This window comes from Bombus fervidus, chromosome 12, assembly GCF_041682495.2.
Source record: "Bombus fervidus isolate BK054 chromosome 12, iyBomFerv1, whole genome shotgun sequence".
Classification (NCBI taxonomy): domain Eukaryota; kingdom Metazoa; phylum Arthropoda; class Insecta; order Hymenoptera; family Apidae; genus Bombus; species Bombus fervidus.
In genome coordinates, this window is record NC_091528.1 from 2,086,284 (window position 1) to 2,099,508 (window position 13,225).

The window sequence follows — 13,225 nt, forward strand, 5'->3', positions numbered from 1 at the left end:
CCATTGACAAGAAAGGACTCGCAAACGATTGCCAGCGAGGCAATCGAGCTTAAACAACGAGCACGTGGGGAAACGTGCATCGGAATTAGAGGGTTTAAAGGAACAATCGACCGAGAGCTTTATCTTCGTTCGTGGTTACGAACGATGTCCAAGGCTTCAAACCGTCGACGATAAGAATGATTAATCCGATCTCTCTTTCACAAGTTTCGAAGGCGACCGAATTACACGGAGCAGCTTTCCAGATTCGGAGAATTTCGCGGAAAAGATTCGAGCGCTTTTTGAGATTCTTCAAATGATCTTTTGAAATTCACGAACACGTTGAAAAGTAGCTTGCCGAGGATAATCGGATCCTTCGACTGCCGTGGAGTTACGTTTCAGAGTCTGATTTCTCCTTTCCTTTTTTTTTTTTTTTTTTTCTCCCCTTAGTTCCTTCTTCTCCTGCTTTCTTTTTTCTTTTTTTTTCCTTTTTTAAAAAACTTTATAGATTTTACATAGTTTACGTAAGATGAAACTTACATTTTCCCGGAGGACAAAAAAGTGGTAGCGCTGCGTTTTTAGGTGTGATGAGACGTAGGACTTGTTAATTTATGAGAGGTTCCTCGTTGGCAAAATTTCGAATTCTCACCGACTTCGATCGAGTTGATAATTTTTTCATAAGTCCACTAAAAAAATTGTGGAAATGATATATAGACATACGGGAATTCTCCTCTATCGTGAATTTTTCTGGAAACATTTCTCTATAAAAAAAAAATACCTGCTGTATGGCTACGACTTCGTTCATAAGTATTGAAATAGTTCAAACACTTACGGAAAATACGAATGATCATTAAGGAATTATTAAAACCTGTATGTTCGAAATTCGTGTGAAATTTTACCGATATAATCAAGACAATTGCCTCTCATTTCGATATTAATAAATTTCAAACGTTTTCAAACGTAAATTTCAAAATGTAAATTTCAAATACTACAAATTTTCGAAGTCGTTCCAAGTTGTACTTATGAAAATGCTTAATACTTTCTAAATATATACAAATACTTTCTAGATGAAATGTTCTTCGAAATTGATTTGACTGAAATTGATTCCACCCCTAGTGACAACCTCTCGAACAAGATGAAACAACCATGTCGTGAACAACATCCCACTAATAACGCAGTGGATGCAAACGGAGCAATTAAAAGAAATCACATTACACTCAGCTGTGTTTGTTTTTGTTTATGCACTCTTAATTATTGCGTGTATCCTGCCCCGCCCCCCATGCACCGGCTCTGCCCATAAAAGTCTGTTACATCAAAGCAAACGAATACGCGAGTCAACAACCGACAAACCAACATAACGAGCAGCATTATTCGCGATATCGCGTTTCAGCAAACAAATTGTGAAATTACAATAAAATGAATAAGAAAAACAAAGAAAAAATCGCAAAGAGGGAAAAAGGAAGAAAGAAACGAGAAACCAAACTCGATATCTTTTTATGTGGAAACGAGGGTTTAGGCCCGTTACTTCCGCCTAATTTTCCATGAACGTTTCGCAAACTGTTTCTCGGTACTTTCAAAGGGTTTTTCTGTTGAAAAAAAGAGAACCGCGAGCAGAACACGATAGAGTTCTCGTTACGATGAACATTTCTAATTCGAAATTATTTTTCGTACCGAACTTCGTTCCGACTAGGAAAACGAACTTCCTTTAATTCGTATTTTGTTAAAGATCAACGAAAGTAAGAATAAATTTTGTTAGAGTGTGATTTATCGCTTTTTCCCTCTTCCTGATTGCAAGAGAAACGCGCGATTATGAAAATGATGGTCGGTTGAGGTTCCAGTTCTCGAACGCGCGAGCATTTTATAAAGCGAGAACTTGATTAATCGCGATACTTTTTTGCGCTTGTCGCAAAGTATCGCGTAATTGTTAATTCCCTGTAACGTATCGCCTCCGAGAGACGATCGATCAAACTTTCCGCCACGCTCATACGTCACAAGCTAGAATATCTTAATACTTTCAGCCGCGATACATCAAACGTTAGTTTTTCCGCATCATATAGTTTCAATTCCTATATTGTGTGCTTTCAGTGACGTTTTATATGACATCGTGACTAATCAACTGATGATCAATTTTCAAAACAATTATGCAAATAATTATACGATCATAAATATGAAACTTCGAATCAAAAGATCACGCATACCAATAAGATCCTTCTCAGATTTTATGGAAACTACATGTGAAGATATTTCTCACATTAGAAAAATATAATTTTGTCGAAAAGAATTTGAAGAAATAGCAAGATTAATCAAAAAATTTTGCACAGCAGACGTCAAACAGTCTAAAATAAAGAGGAAAAGCTTAAAATCACTTAGAACGCCAAGCTCGTTCGACAAATATAATTTTTACGAGAGAAGAGCCGTTCGGTTTATTACGGGAGCCCGAACAGCCGATGCCCGGATATTACCTATCTTTACTATAATTCCGACAAAATTTTCGAGTAACGCAGACGTGAGAAAGCTCTAGCTCGAATTGGCGATACACTTGATCTGGAACAAGTCGGTAATAACTCACATCCAGCACACACCTACTCGATTGTACCGTAACTTTCGGTTAAACCGTGCTTCTGGCCGCGTAGGAATATTACGGTGTCTGACTTAAAACGCGTGCAACTACTGCGGATTCATTACGGCCGGCTTGTTCCGCGCATCGAACGTAATCCGGTCTTCCCATCCCGCGTTATACGAGTATATCCTTCCGTTTCTTCTTTTTCTTCATCTTTTTCTTTGCTTTCATCCCCCTCACATCCGGATAGTAAATCTCGCCATTCGTTACGCTCGTTTAAGTTTATTTCATTAGAAGGAGGGCGAAGAAAAAGGGATAATCACGCGAGTCTATCACGGGGCACAGGAAAATGAATCAGATAGGTTTTTAATTTAAGCTTAAGATTTAAGGTTAAATGTTGAAGATTTTTTATGTTTGCATGTGTTGTTGCGTCGCAAATTCTCACACGATCTCGGTGTATTTATGACTTGTGATTATTTAAAATAGTGAACAAGTATGAGAAGAGCTTCGAAATGCTGAAGCTTATCTACCACGAATTATGAACACAAAAAGAGATCGATAAATGTTGACAAAAGGAGATACAGACCCAATGACCTTGACCTTGATATATTTTGTAAAGGACAAAAAAAAGATTTTTAAAAAATAGTGTGTGTGTATATATATATATACACATACGTAAAGAACGTCGTTCGCTCACTCCACTCATTCGTAAAATCCTTGTCCAACTCAATACCAATCCCTCACGTGAACGAAGCAAACGAGTGAGAAATTTTTAAGTAAAAGTTTTTTGGTCAAAAATTAAACCCCCTTTGCTCACATGTGGAATTAGTATTGGGTTGGATTGGATTTTCACAAACGAGTGAGCAACGCGTGTAATGTTTCCTTTAAAATAAAAACTCTCACGTGTATGTATTTATGTGTAGGCAAAATGCAATATATATAGTAGTAGTATATTTTTGTTAATAACCATTTCAAGAATAACGAGCGGTGACTAAAACCTTCTGGATGTTACTCAGGAAAGCGTTCTTGACAACATATGACCAGATCATTGGATCTTGGTCCCCTTTTGTCAACATTTACCTTAAAAAATTGTGGTATGTTTAATAACACATTTAATCGCTCCGATTGTCGACACAAGAATAACATCCTATGTCGCGATTTGTCTACCAAATTACGGTCAGTAAGGAGTGAGCAGAAGGAAGGGCCTCGGTAAGTCGAGCGTGCAAAAAAGTCGTCAAATTCTTGGAAAGGATATGATTGTAGTAGTAAGCATATTATGTTCTAAGTAAACAACCAATTCGTCGAACTGGAACATGGAGATGCTCATAGAAAATAAACACTTGGGAACTAATATGATTTGAACGAATAATATTTATGGATTTGAGACATGTCATAATTTTTACGTAATCATAATTTTATTTCATTAGATAAAATTGATTAATAGATAGAAAGCAAATAGGTGATAATTTTTAGTTCGACATAAATTCATGTTTTATAATCATATAATAATAGGGAAGAATGGGGGGGGGGTGGATCGAAGAAATGAGGGAGATGAGTGAGAAGTGGATAGAGGAAAGAGTAAAGGTTATGAAAAGGATGCGATGTCACTATAAATAAAGGGATCTTCACAATCAATCAATGATCTGTACCAAAGTATACACGATTACTAATTATATCAAACTCAAATTCTATCTGTGTCAAAAGTTATGATGCAAACTATTGGTGATTCTAACAGTCCAGTAGGAGACCAATAAAACACAAACAAAACGAGTTAAAGAAATTATTTAATTTCGATATAACATTATCTGATGAATTATTAAATAAACGTGTATTACTTAAACAAACCTAGTTTATGGAAGATGAAGGATTACTACGTTGTGGAGATCATGCACTTCAAACGCGATAATATGTATAAACATCATACTTTTCGACACTAAAATGATGCTTCGTTCCGACCCGCCAAATGCTCACCTAGCTGACTGCTCATTGACTGAGGCGATGCGGTTTCTTTTCGATTGCAGCCGGCGCAAAAAATTGAAATATTACACGCTAGAAACATTTCCTTAGTGAACAAACTATGACAGTTGTAGGCTAAATACGTATAAGAAATTTTAAATGTTTTGCTTTTTGCTTAATAAAAGAGTCGTGCACTGAACGAACGACTCCTAGGGAAAGGAAAGAAAAGAGAAAGAAGCCAAGAAAAGGAATGAAAGAAGGAAAAAAGAAATGAAAGAAAATAAAAAAGAATTATCTAAAGCATAAAAAGAAATATGATGAAAAGAAGTGAAGAGAGAAAGAAAAGGGAAAGTAGACAAAATAAAGAAAGACAGACAGACCATACAACCATCTAGAAGTGAATAGATAAAACTAATTCAATAGTAACTTTATGTTACAAACTCGAGTTCGATTTTCATCGATTTCAGCAATACATTCGGTATAGGCCGCTTAAAGTTAGAAGTTCGTTACATTTGGCTCCTTAATCCTTATGCAAGGTTAAAGACGAGCGGATCACAAACATTAAACATGGTCTGACTTTAAAGGGCAACACTGCGTCATATACTTGTTACCATTCGTGCAGGCAGAATAGTGTTCTACGAAAAATAGAGAGGCCACTATTATAAGATACTAGCAGAAAATACTATTACAGGGTAAGACTATAGAATATACTATTATAAGATACTATTCTTCGACAATAGTGCCACGCAATTTGAAGCCGCGGTGGCTGTGATAATAGTAAGCCATTCTTAATTCCCGTTTTAAATCGGAAGTGTAAAGACATCACGACTATCATATTTTCGAGCAAATAGATATTCGCGAAATAATAATTTTGTTTCCGCCCATCAAAGTACACTGTCCAACGATTTATCACGTTTCGCGAGAAGTCGTCCTTCACTAGTTATGAATAATAGTATCTGCAAGTGTGAACTACCTCGGATTATACAAGATTTTCTTGTTGATTCGTACGACATATTTCTGTATTAATTATTAGATTCTTTTTCCGTTCCACAAAATCATTGTTGCATTTTCTCGTTTGATTTACCTTAAATCAACTCGACTCGGTAAAACTATTAGACCGACGATTGTTACTGTTTTTACCATATTGGATACACCACTGAAAAATTTAGGTCTTTGACCTTTTCAAGAGACGCGTTCATTTTCTAGCCCGTCTAACATTAATGAAAAAAGAAAGAAAATGAAAAGATAGAATTGAGTTTATTAAAGCTTACAAAGGTAAAAGAGAACATGAAAGGAAAACAGTTATAGACGTATGTTATATTCATTTATTATTTATTTATTGATGTTAGAGAGCATAATGAAATAAATAGCACAAGAGCTTCTTTTATGATGATATAAATTACCTAACATAATTATATTTATTTTATTGGTTCATATTCCTAAAATTCATCTGAAGTTCAAAACGTCGGTTTGTTCGTACACCCTTCAAAATAGCTCTGTTTTGCTCTTTGTTCCTACAATAAAAAAAAGTTTAAGAAATACTGGTATACTATTCTCTATTTTATAATTTTCATAATTTTGATAATTTCACCTTGTTATTCGTGAAGTATTATTTCTCATGATACAATCGGTAGCTTCCAATTTTCTTATTTTTAATTCAAGTCGATTGCAAGAATTTTTATTTAATGTATTAAATAACTGATTTTCACCCTGTGAGTTAGTCTTTTCATTTCTTGTGGCTAAAAGATAATAATCGCATATTTAAAGGTACATATTTGATATGTATTATAAAGCTTATTTATGGATATGGATATATTACTCAGTTCAGTATATCTGTCTATTACTCGTTTCTTTGCATCAATAATAGACTCTGCTTTGGCGAATATTTTCTGATGGATTTTAGCGAAATTTGGAACTTTCTTCGTTGTAGCAGGCTTTGAATCTACAATAAATACAGATATTTATATTGCTTTGTTTTAGGTTTCAGCTGATTTATAATTTTGCATAACAATAACGAAATATCTTAAATAAAGAATGTTCTTTGTAACATAAAATATTTTCGACGACAATTGACAGATTACCTGGAATTTGATTGCGGGCTGGTGTTGTTACTACAATTTCGGGGATGGAATTTGATTTTTTACAAGAATCTTTAGTCAGCGACTTCATAATATTCTTTCCTGAACTGCTTTTAGATGAATTATTCTTATCACTTTTAAGTCTTTTCTGCTTATTGTGATCTGCTAAAGATGACTTATATTTATAATCCGATGAACAGTTTACAAAACGTACTTTGGCATCCATTTTCTGTGTCTTTTGATCAAAATTTTCATACTCAGTTTTTTGTTTTTTGTATAGTTTCTTCCGTAAATTTGGAGTCTTAGGTTCAATAAGTTCATAGGTATCATCTTTTTTCTTTACTTCCCCTTGTTGTTCTTCTGTTGTTGATACAATACTGTTTTGAACGTTTAATATACTGCATTGTTCGTTTAATTCGTAAGTTGTGTCCCCATTATATGATATCTGTCTTGTATTACATTTATTATTCCTTCTATTAAATGTTCCTTTCTCCTTTGGTGTTGAAGACGTAAAAGGTTCCACAAATGCTGTACTTACATTATCAAATGTTCTAATCATTTTATTATGTGGAGATGTTTCGAGAAAACGCGTTTGTGACTTATATGGTATATTTATTTGTTTATATTTATTATGACTTATAGTCTGAGAATGATTAAATATGGCATCAAATATCTTCTGTGAAATATTTATATTACTATTGCTAAATTGATCATTTATATGTATGCTTATCCTAGGTAGTGATGAAGATGATGTAACTTTAATAATGTCAGAAAGTCTTTTCAGTAATACTATAGGTTTTTTCAATTTAAATGCATTTTTTCTTAAGATTTTGCTCATAAGAATACTTTTACTGTTTTCTAGTTGTGAGCTCCTTTTGCTACTAGTGCAGTGCAAATCTGTAAAAGTAGGAATCTTTGATTTTAGTAATATTGGATTTCTAGGTTTTGAGCATAATTTTGGAGATTTTAATCCCATCTTTGATTTTGAAACTCTTTTTAAGGTATATCTCATATCAAATGAGGATATACTATTATGATTTAATAAGCTGCAATTTTCACTTACAGTATTATCAGATATATATAACTTTGATTGTAATTTCTTACTGTAAAGTAATAATGATACTTTATTATTTTCCTTTGATTTTGTTCAAGTATTTTCTCTGACAGTCAACTTACTTGATGGTTTCTTTATATTTTTAATACTGCTGTTCTTCTGATTCATTAAGTTTTGCAAAAGAATATATCGATAAATATTTTAGGGCTCATAAATAATTTACAAACCTCAAAAATGTTTATAATAAAAATATATAATAATTCTATAACATACGAGTTGTCCTTAGTATTAGCTTATCACTGGCTTGATAATTTTATTGTTTTAAAACTTTTTTTTGTATATGAATCGATACAAGAATAATCCATTAGTTCATTAAACTGTTCTACTACCATTTTTTTGTTATCTGAAATAATATTTAAACAAGATATGTTACCATATAACAAATTATCAAACTTCTTTTATTTATTGAACAGTTTTCAACTCTATAGATCAATGTTTATCACACGATATATGATTTGCATCATAATTGCTATGTTCTGTCTTGTTTTTCTACAAAATCTTCTTTACCTAATCAACAGTAGCCCTTGTTATTGTTCTTATGTTATATTGAACATGAATTGATAAACAACTGTACATTGTGTTCTACAAATGCATTAATCACTGGACTAATGTTGAATTTACAGTGATAATATAATGATGTAAAATAAGACAAATAAAATTAGGACAAAATCATCATATCCTGCACATGTAATATTTGAATAATACAAAATCATTTGATATTCAAGCATACGTTATCAACAGGTATTTTATTTTAAATGTAGCAATATTGTCAATTTTTAATACAAAAATATTAAAAATTAGAAATAAAATAAAGGAAAGAACCTTTAGCTGTGAGATTACAATTTAGTTAGATGCACATAGATCTGTAGGATTTTCAAACCTAATTTTTTTATAACATACAATACCTTACATTTTCAGTTAATTTTTGCATATAAAGTCACTTGATTTTTGGTTTTATCATTCACACCAAGATAACTTATAACATTAAACTGTTTTGATATCCCTCGAAAAAAAATAATCAATATTATTTAATCCAAACAAACAGAATTCGTTATATTTTGAACGGTATGCTGTTTATACCTTGTGGCTCCTAGTAGCGCTAATTTTAAGAACTTTATGTACCTTGTGGCTCCTCGTAGCGCTGATTTTAAGAACTTTATGTACCTCGTGGCTCCCCGTAACGTTAATTTTAGCGCGTTAAATATGAATCGTATAACAACGTAGGCGAGGCAATAAAGAAAAGAATTTTGATTTTGATAACAAAATTGGTTAATTATCATTGATAACTATCTACAATCACTCACCAATTTACATATTTGATATATGTATAAACATTACTTTACTATATGATGAATACTAGTTAAATCCATTTTTTAACGTTAGTTATTAATAATCTCCTCATTTGGATATTAGATGAACAGTACTTTGTCATTTAAAACTGAATACATATGTATGTGTGGAACAACGAAGATTAGATTTAGAACTATCACTACGCTTGAAAGGACCAGACTTTTTCCAATTTATTAACATAAAACGCTCTTTGTAATTTTCAAGCTTAATCCGTTTATTACTAAGCTGAAGCCTGTTATCCAATTGATTATCCAATTAAAATGTTGAAGAATCCAAATCGTAATTTATTTAAGTTTTGTTTTTATTAACTTATTATGAACTTATTGTCCTCTCGTTTTATATCACTATTACATCACTTTTTGAAAGATTAATATTTCTAATAATTTGGGATAGCTTTCATCAGACAGATTCTTCAATTATCACAATTTATAGTATACTCATTATTTTATTGCGTCATACTATGATTAAATAATCATGCGTCTCAAATAATGATTAAATAATTTAACATGTAAATTTATCTTCCACTAGCGATATTGAAACTCGTGGCGCAATATATCATATAAAGTCCTATACAGTATATCATCATATAACAGAGAGGGATTTTCTCTCTGATGATATTAAGTGGAGAATTCCAGTACCGTTATCTCGCACTTAACTCTAAATGTTCTCAAGGGATCAGTCCAGAACGGTCTTGCTTACGATCAAGTTGAAAACGTTCGTATTGTATATACTTAAATATTCGACCAACTGCGTATTATTGACGTAACAAAATTAATTCTTTTTCAATTTGCGAACAATCACGCATTTTTTATTTTTTTTTTTTTTTTTTTGTTTTTTTACCATTATTAGAGTATAACTTTTTGTCTTTTCAACCAACTTTTTTTCTGTTTTATCGTTCTAATCGCTTTTTTCTCATTTTCAATCTTGTCTTTCTAGTTTCGGCTCTTTGATCCGTCAATTGTCACCTAACGAAATTAATAATTTCCGCGTCATTTGACATCGATCGTCGGACGAAATCGAGCAAACGCCAGCAAAATGCCGAAGGGTGAAGGTATAGTTGTTACATTATTCTGTTTCATAATAATTAGAGTTCGTGGCTCTAAAGGTACAAGTGTATGCACAATGGCACAGTTTTGATTTAGATACACGTGAAATAGAGACTTCTAACATCAATTTAACGAACGTTATTATACACACAGGTTGCAAGAGTTGCGACGGTCCTGGCTACAGGTCTCCTAGTGCAGCGATGCTCGAAGGGCCACGCGAGAAATTGATATACGTCGCCTGTGTTCATACGGATCAAAATAAATCCGATGTCCTGTGCACCGTTGACGTAGATCCGGATAGTCCCGATTATTGTAAGGTACGATGAGCGTCACATAGAATTTAGTTATACAATTACACTACTTATAATAGCTTAATACAGTAGTTCCGTGAATATACTACCGCTCATAACTATGCAAATATTTTAATCGATTTGTAATAACGCTATTTAAATTTGATTAAGTATTCGATGATTAAGTATACAATTCGATTAAAATATGCAATTAATGATGAATTAATAAGAAGAAAAAACGATTTACTATCTTTTTATAGAGTCATCAATATAAATTTTCATCATGACTATAAATTTATGATCTATTAAGATACACAGCAATAAAGTATTTTACTATTTATTACATATACTACTATATACATTCGTTATTTAAATATCATTATTTGGATAAGGGAATTAAAAGAGCTGAAAATCAAGAGTTGCAAGTAATTATTTTATTATAACAAAAAAAAAGAAATCTGAAAAATTATGGTTTGCAATTGCGAAGAAACGAATTGTTATCATTTTTCAAACATATTCACAGCACAAGATCATAAAGCGAAAATGGTATCTTATCGAAAGTTACTTCTATCGCAATAACATTTATAAAATTTATCTGTAACTTATATGTGATATGATATGAGTGAGATATGTACCAATATGATACGTAATTTTTCGTATTTGAGAACTCCAATCTTTCCAATTTATTTTTAGAATTTTATTATTTTTTACTTCAGGCTTTTAGCTGTATATTTCTAAATGCAAAAGTATTAAAAGGTCCTTTGTTGTATTAGAAGGATTGAGCGCTTTTTATTTGAAATTGGAATAGGTAAAATAGTCATAATACGAACGATACGAACGATGATATTATTTTACAGTCATTCTATACGCGACAAATCTTGTTCACTCAAAATATTCATATTTCATAGATCGTTCACAAATTGCGAATGCCCTACATTGGCGACGAATTGCATCATTCCGGATGGAATATCTGTAGCAGTTGCCACGGTGTACCACGAAAACGGGATACCTTGGTACTTCCTTGTCTGGTGTCTGATCGCACCTACTTTATCGATACAACCAATGAACGGGCTCCAACAATCAAAAAGGTTTGAGTATCTTGTATGTTTATTATGTATATGTATTATATGTTGTTAGGTATATATACATATATTATTGTACGTATAAGTATATAATTAACCGAAAATTCCATTTACATACATTAGACTGCAAATCGTTACAAATTTCGTTGGAAAGTTTCTAAAAAAGATGATATTATAAATAAAACGAGAATCAAGAAAATAGCGCATAAAATCGCGTTAGAAGCTTCATGTTCTGAGGAAATCAAGTTTGAAAACTCAACGTTCTTTTAATACAGGACTAAATTATTTTAAGTTATGATACTTTCGAAGTAAATATGTAGTATAATGATACGTATTGTTTGTATTCTTCTTGACTAGGTACTGAGCCCAACGGAGGTACACAAATACGGAGTATCGACATTGCATACAAGTCACTGTGCGCCAACCGGAGAAATTTTAATTTCTACGCTAGGCAAATCGAATGGAGACGCTACTGGTGATTTTCTCTGTATCGATTCCGAAACGCTCGAAGTGAAAGCCACATGGACCATGGGAGAAAAAAAAGCAGCGTTCGGTTACGATTTTTGGTATCAACCGTATCACGATACACTTGTTGCGAGTGAATGGAGCGTGCCTAGAATTTTTAAAAAAGGCTTCTCTCCGGATAACAGCTCCAATCCTGGTTAGCTACTACTTCCTCATTGTTATAGTATAATTTAAAAGTAATTTTAATTGAAATCTCGTTCGATCTTTCCTTTTTATAGCGCTTTATGGCAGAAGCTTGAATTTCTATTCGTGGAACGAAAGAAAGTTAAAGCAAGTGTTGAATTTGGGTGATGATGGAATCGCGCCACTTGAAATACGATTTCTTCATGACCCAAAAGCTAACGAGGGACTCGTCGGATGTGCGATTTCTTCAAATGTACATAAGTTTTACAAAACGCCGAACGGCGAATGGGCTGCAAAAAAAGTTATTCAAGTTCCTCCGAAAAAAGTAGAAGGATGGATATTTCCAGAAATGGAAGGTACACTTAAGTCAACTAGCAAGAGACTCACCTTTAAAGTACAGAATTATTCGTAATGTATCATTCTAATTTATTGTTTTCATATATAGGAATGATAACGGACATTTTGATCAGTCTCGACGACAAGTATCTCTATCTATCGAATTGGTTTCATGGAGATGTTAGACAATATGATATTTCTGACATGGATAATCCGAAGTTAACCGGACAAATATTTCTTGGAGGCTCGATTTTAAGTGATTCGAAAGTTCGTGTAATTGGAGATGAGGAACTAAGTAGCCAACCGAATCCAGTTTATGTCAAAGGCCGGAGACTCGATGGATCACCGCAGATGCTTCAATTAAGTCTCGATGGGACACGTCTATATGTGACTACTTCAATTTTGAAACCATGGGACCAACAATTTTATCCTGAACATTTCAAGTATGTGCATACTTTCCTTCAGTTCCTTCAATCGTTTCTAATTAATTGTATACAAAATATAATATAAAATATAACATACAATATGTACATAAAATTTTTCTATTGTAAATTGAAATACTTTTATGAGTTACCGTATATCTCGCATACATACGTTTATACGATTCTAGAAATGGTTCGACCATGGTCAAGCTAGATGTTGATGTTCAAAATGGAGGCTTGAAACTCGATGAACAATTTTTGGTGGACTTTGGCACAGACAAAAATGACATTTTACTTGCACACGAAATGCGGTTTGTCTTATTATATTATTTAACGTTTCCTACTTTTCAATGTAATTTCAAAATAA

General features: G+C 32.7%; 2 protein-coding genes and 1 long non-coding RNA gene across 4 annotated transcripts in view; 1 reads left to right on the plus strand and 2 right to left on the minus strand.

The window, feature by feature from the left end:
* Positions 1-13,225, plus strand: part of LOC139992782 (methanethiol oxidase) — a 312,253-nt gene that overhangs the window by 298,620 nt on the left and 408 nt on the right. The window contains exons 1-8 of one of the 2 annotated variants that reach the window (XM_072013978.1): positions 9,607-9,757; positions 9,971-10,085; positions 10,234-10,397; positions 11,279-11,458; positions 11,810-12,113; positions 12,196-12,456; positions 12,546-12,879; positions 13,047-13,169. In XM_072013978.1, the coding sequence (XP_071870079.1) occupies positions 10,070-10,085; positions 10,234-10,397; positions 11,279-11,458; positions 11,810-12,113; positions 12,196-12,456; positions 12,546-12,879; positions 13,047-13,169 (1,382 nt within the window). In that variant the 5' untranslated portion in view covers positions 9,607-9,757; positions 9,971-10,069. Of the gene's footprint in view, positions 1-9,606; positions 9,758-9,970; positions 10,086-10,233; positions 10,398-11,278; positions 11,459-11,809; positions 12,114-12,195; positions 12,457-12,545; positions 12,880-13,046; positions 13,170-13,225 lie in introns of those variants that run through there. The other variant, XM_072013979.1, reaches the window with a different exon arrangement.
* On the minus strand, positions 5,808-8,045 carry LOC139992786 (uncharacterized). Its single transcript, XM_072013983.1, has 4 exons — positions 6,574-8,045; positions 6,312-6,434; positions 6,084-6,231; positions 5,808-6,006 (listed from the first exon to the last, which is right to left on the minus strand). Exons 1-4 carry the CDS (start codon positions 7,580-7,582, stop codon positions 5,916-5,918), a joined length of 1,371 nt encoding a protein of 456 aa, XP_071870084.1. The 5' UTR covers positions 7,583-8,045; the 3' UTR covers positions 5,808-5,915.
* On the minus strand, positions 8,587-9,491 carry LOC139992800 (uncharacterized). The gene is made up of 2 exons (XR_011801207.1): positions 8,675-9,491; positions 8,587-8,624 (listed from the first exon to the last, which is right to left on the minus strand). It is a non-coding gene; the product is annotated as an uncharacterized lncRNA (long non-coding RNA).

Excerpts from the sequence above, each read along its gene's own strand:
- LOC139992786 (XM_072013983.1), bottom strand. The coding sequence starts at position 7,582 with ATGAGATATACCTTAAAAAGAGTTTCAAAATCAAAGATGGGATTAAAA. Across the intron at positions 6,435-6,573 it reads AGCCCGCAATCAAATTCCAG|ATTCAAAGCCTGCTACAACG; the intron begins GTAATCTGTCAA and ends TATTTATTGTAG. Across the intron at positions 6,007-6,083 it reads AATACTTCACGAATAACAAG|GAACAAAGAGCAAAACAGAG; the intron begins GTGAAATTATCA and ends TTTTTATTGTAG.